The sequence below is a fragment of the Aedes albopictus genome, chromosome 1, assembly GCF_035046485.1.
Source record: "Aedes albopictus strain Foshan chromosome 1, AalbF5, whole genome shotgun sequence".
In the NCBI taxonomy this organism is placed as follows: domain Eukaryota; kingdom Metazoa; phylum Arthropoda; class Insecta; order Diptera; family Culicidae; genus Aedes; species Aedes albopictus.
In genome coordinates this window covers 172,910,738-172,915,874 of record NC_085136.1, presented here as the reverse complement: position 1 = coordinate 172,915,874, position 5,137 = coordinate 172,910,738, and the positions used below count along the sequence as shown (strand labels likewise).

The 5,137-nt window shown below is 39.8% G+C and overlaps 1 protein-coding gene across 1 annotated transcript; it reads right to left on the bottom strand.

Annotated features, from left to right (window-relative positions):
• Positions 1–1,314: 1,314 nt before the first annotated feature.
• LOC109427619 (putative transferase CAF17 homolog, mitochondrial) lies at positions 1,315–2,666 on the bottom strand. The gene is made up of 2 exons (XM_019703195.3): positions 2,523–2,666; positions 1,315–2,444 (listed from the first exon to the last, which is right to left on the bottom strand). Exons 1-2 carry the CDS (start codon positions 2,569–2,571, stop codon positions 1,414–1,416), a joined length of 1,080 nt encoding a protein of 359 aa, XP_019558740.3. The 5' UTR covers positions 2,572–2,666; the 3' UTR covers positions 1,315–1,413.
• Between the last annotated feature and the right edge of the window lie 2,471 nt (positions 2,667–5,137).

Sequence of the window (5,137 nt, the reverse complement as noted above, 5' to 3'; positions counted from 1 at the left end):
CTGCTTTTGCCTTGCGTTAAACACAATGTCGGAAGTGGGGCGCTGTATTGTACACCTGGTGCTCTATACAGCGCCCCACTTCCGACATTGTGTTTAACGCAAGGCAAAAGCAGCGGAAGTCGAAGAAAAAATGTCGCAAATTCGGTTTTGAACTGGAAACATAATATATGTAAAAAAAGTTAGGAAAATCAGCTAAAAAGGCATGAAAATAGTGAAAGTTGGAATTTTAATGAGCTGGGAAGAAAATCACTCCGATCGAAAATAAAACCAATCTAGAGTGCGGTGCTCCAAAAACTGAACATATGTCAAACCACATCTTGGCAAGACAAAGTTTGCCGGGACAGCTAGTCTATATATATAAAAAGGAGTTTGAAGTCCCTTTGAGGCAACAAAACTCACGAACGGCTGAACCGATCAGGATGACTCTTGCATGGTTTGATTCGCATTCATGATGGATGTGTTTATATGCGAGTTTATATGTACAAAAAGTTACAAAAATCTACTAGAAAAGTAAGAAAATTGAGAAAGTACTGATTTTTCATGAGCTGGGAAAGAAATCAACACGATCGAAATGAAATCAATCTAGAGTGCGGTGATATTTTGAGCTCAACAGTTGTCGAAACCACCACAAGACGGCAAGACAAAGTTTGCCGGGACAGCTAGTTGTTAAATAAAACCTAAACTTAAAATAAATAAACAGGAGGAGAGATGTAGTAAGCTACGACTCTGTATCAGGATTCGAAGTAGGTCATGCCAGGATACGAGACAATAAATGATCATTCTGTATTAAGCTATCACCAAGATAAGTCGTCTTATTTGGAGTTCTACACACGGAACCGCCAAACTACCCAAAATTGAGTTCTTTTGGCGCAATTCCATAGTTCGGCCAAATAAGCAAAAAATTTGAGTGAATCGATTAAACTCACGCTAGGTAGATTGCCTTTTCCCCCAGCTAAAAAATATACTCAAGAGTAGGTAAATTCAACCTAAGACCCCTCATTCAACTCAATTTTGAGTAAACCGACATTTACCCAAAATTGGCTTATTCTGGTCAAGGATCCCCTTTGGGTAGATGCATTTCTGTTTGTTTTTGACAATATCGGTGAGCCAGAGAGGGAAAACAACCTAATTTTGGGTAACGAGTTTATTCGATATACTCAATTTTGAGTAAAATCGACCCAAATATTAGATAGTTTGGATTTTTCGTGTAAGTTGAAGCGAGGCAGGACAAGTCCCAGGTGGACGTAGAGTCAAAAAAATATAATAAATAGCAGGGAATAAAGGAAAACAAATAAAAATAAAACTTGACAAAAAATTAGCAGGTCAAAATAATTTTGAACGTTTTTGTTTTAATTATTTTAGTAGTCATTTGGAATTAGAATGGCCCACATGCATTAGAATTATATACTTTATTTATTTTTTCTTCGACAGTTCCTTTGGCCACCAATTCGGTTTATATGTTTTACAGTGATACTTATCGCCTACAATTAACAGTTGATTGGAAGAAATTTTTTCAACGCGTAGTAAACCTAAACCAAAGGCTTTGTTATAGCCCCGCAATTTGCCCACGAGTTGACCTTCTTTATTTTTAATCTCGGCATCATCAGGAATAACTCCACAATCAACTGGGTGGTCGAAAACCAAAGGCATTAAGCGTTTTCGGACAACTCCCGTGTGATATGTTCGAGCAGTGAGTTCTTGACCAATGTAACATCCTTTATGGAAGCTCACGCCATGTAAGTAATCACAGTTGGCTTCCAAAGGAAAGCATTTTCCAGGGGGTAGATTGCAGACACCTTCTCCAATTCCCAAAACGTACCTGTGCTCTACATAAGACTTGATATTTGGTAAGCTTGTTTCATTGCAGAAAAGTGTTTTCAGCTCTTTAAAATCTATGCTGCTGTCAGCTAATAAACGGTAGCCGAGTTCTTGAAGACGTGCGTCCTTGTAAATCAATGTATTACTGTTACTTGATTCTTTCAAAGCAATCGTTTCATTTTGTCCCTCTGTGTTGTCTTGAGCAGTAAATGCCACCCACACTTTCATATCGGGTTTTGTTATTTCTACCTTTTTCCTTACTCGGAATAGGTTCAAATGTTTTGCAAGCAGTTTCACGACGCTCGTATCGCATTCCACGAAATAGTTTTGTCCCACATCCTTATCAATGCGATATATTAGAGAATCATACAGAACTCGACCAGAAGTGTTAAGGAACATTGTGTAGATAGACGTGGACCCGCGTTGGACGTGATTCATGTCGTTGGTAATTAATCCTTGCAAGAACGGTACAGCATCGCTTCCTTGTACAGCCAGTATAGATCGCGATTCAAGAGGTTCCAGAACAACTTTTCCCAACAATCTCTTCTGGTGTACACTATGAACCGGGCCACTCCGTGGTAATATAAACTGCAATCTAGATAAGCCATTGCGGCATAGCATTGTAACTAACAAACACATTATAATTAGCGATGCAAATGTTTAATATCTTATTATAATTCGTAACATAACACTACTATACTTACTTCTATAGATTGAACAATAATATTTAATATCTTTAATTGAAAACAACATTAATGTCGCAACTACAAAGCAAAAATCTTTTTTTTTTTAAACTGGAACTTGACGTTTGATTTGACTTAACTGTGTGTGATAGGGGTGGCTAACCTTGACGTCAAAAATCGATCACAGTTCCATCGTTAAGTTTCAAATATGGGTCCTCTCTCTCGAAGTTTGGCGCGAAGCAGACGTTGTTGGAAAATATTATATTTTAATAAATATTATAAGTGTTATAAGATTTTCGGGGCGTTTAAGATGGTTTTAGTCTATGGTTTTTAATTCAAATTTTGTTTGACCCTAGGGGCAAGACACTGTGCAAACGAGAGCACCTCTGATAGATTCTGAGTTACTCTTTTTATCGATGAGCGACGAAATATGTTGAAAAACATCCCCAAAACTGCAATTTTCATTCAGCACACGCAACACTTTGCATGCAAACTACAAACTGCAAACTGCAAACTGCAGTTTGACATTGGTGCCAGATCACACTTTGGCAAAAACGGGAGAAATTCTGAGGAGCTGTGAGGAATTCTGAACAACACCTCAAACACAGATTTGCTCTAGTTAGATCTGTCTTGCCCCTAGGTTTGACCTCACTTTTGATTTCGGTCTAAAGCGGTGGTGGATTGTTTTAACATCAGTGAAGTGTAATTATTTGACTCCATAGAATTTTCTTGGTGATCAGTGGCTGGTGGTAGGTATTTGTTTTGTTCCACGAACGATCGGATGATCCTAGGGGCAAGACACTGTACAAACGAGAGCACCTCTGAGAGATTCTGAGTTACTCTTCTTATCGATGATTGACGAACTATGTTGAAAAACATCCGCAAAACCTAGGGGGAAGACAGATCTAACGAGAGCAAATCCGTGTTCGAGGTGTTGTTCAGAATTCCTCACAGTTCCTCAGAAATTTTCCCATTTATGCCAAAGTGCGATCTGGCACCAATGTCAAACTGTAAAGTGTTGCATGTGCTGAATGAAAATTGCAGTTTTAGGGATGTCTTTCAACAAATTTCGTCGATCATCGATAAAGAGAGTAACTCAGAATCTCTCAGAGTTGCTCTCGTTTGCACAGTGTCTTGCCCCTAGCGCAAAACTGCAATTTTCATTCAGCACACGCAACACTTTGCAGTTTGACATTGGTGCCAGACCACACTTTGGCAAAAACGGGAGAAATTCTGAGGAGCTGTGAGGAATTCTGAACAACACCTCGAACACAGATTTGCTCTAGTTAGATCTGTCTTGCCCCTAGGGATGATCTTATTGAACTGGCATCACTGTTCTGACGCCGTTACGTGAATTCAGTCAGGCAGCGAGCGTTACCTTTTGTTTTGTATAACGTTATTAATAAAGTTCAGTGAAGAGAATTGTCAGACAAAAGAGGCACAAAACAAGCAACAAAGAAGGTGCGACGATTACTCTTTATCCCTACTGGTAACAGATAATGACATGATCTCGAAATTTTTTGTTGCAGACAAAACGGGAGCTGAATTTGTTGCGTACTTTTCAACTCGTGAATAATCAATTATTGCTAACCCAAAGTCGAAACTGTTTGATGATAGAGTTTCACCAGAGTTGTAGTGTTTACCGACTCGAAGTTACCGTTCGAAAATCGCAATGCAAGGCTTAAAAATCTCTTAACTCGTGGTGTACGATGTTAATCCCATTATTTTCAAGTTGGGACAAACTTATGTCGCATGGGTTTGTTTGTCGCAACAAATACAGGTTGCGACATTGTCATTATTGTTGCGCGTTGGTTGAATTTTGATTCACTGATAAAGTTACTACGCAATGTCTGAATCGGTCGTGTCGTGTTTTTATTCCGCCGAATTCCGATATATTCCGGGTTGATTAATACTCTGCGAACCGTCCGCCCACAGGTTATGGGCCCAGAGTAATCGTCGCGTAGGAAGTTCCGGTCGAAGTGTTGTTTTTTCGGGAAAATCGAACGGAAAAAGTTTCGTCGTTGATCGCCGGTGTGCGCTAGCAGCCGAAAAACAAAATGGCTGAACAGGCACGATTTCCATTTCCAAAATTGAATAACCACAATTTCCAAACGTGGAAATTCAAGATGGAGATGATGCTCGTCCGAGACGAGTTATGGTACGTCATCGATGAGGCTGAGCAGGTTCCAACAGCGGCGGCAGCTTTAGCGCAGTGGAATAAAGACGACCGGAAGGCTCGCGCTACAATTTGTTTGTGCCTTGAGGACGCCCAATTGAGTTTGGTACGGGGTGCGAATACAGCCAAAGATGTGTGAACTGCACTCAAAAAGTACCACGATAAAACATCCGACGTGTACCTACTCAAGAAGTTGACGAAGCTCGAATTGACCGACGACGGCTATATGGAAGATCACCTGCAAACTACACTCAGAAAAAATAACATATTAAATTTAAAAGTTCTGCACTTAGATTGAGACCAGTTGCTTTTACACTTGGAAAATATGTGCAGCGCAATCAAATCTTTGCCGATTCAATCATGATAGAACTAGGGGCAAGACACTGTGCAAACGAGAGCAACTCTGAGAGATTCTGAGTTACTCTCTTTATCGATGATCGACGAAATTTGTTGAAAGACA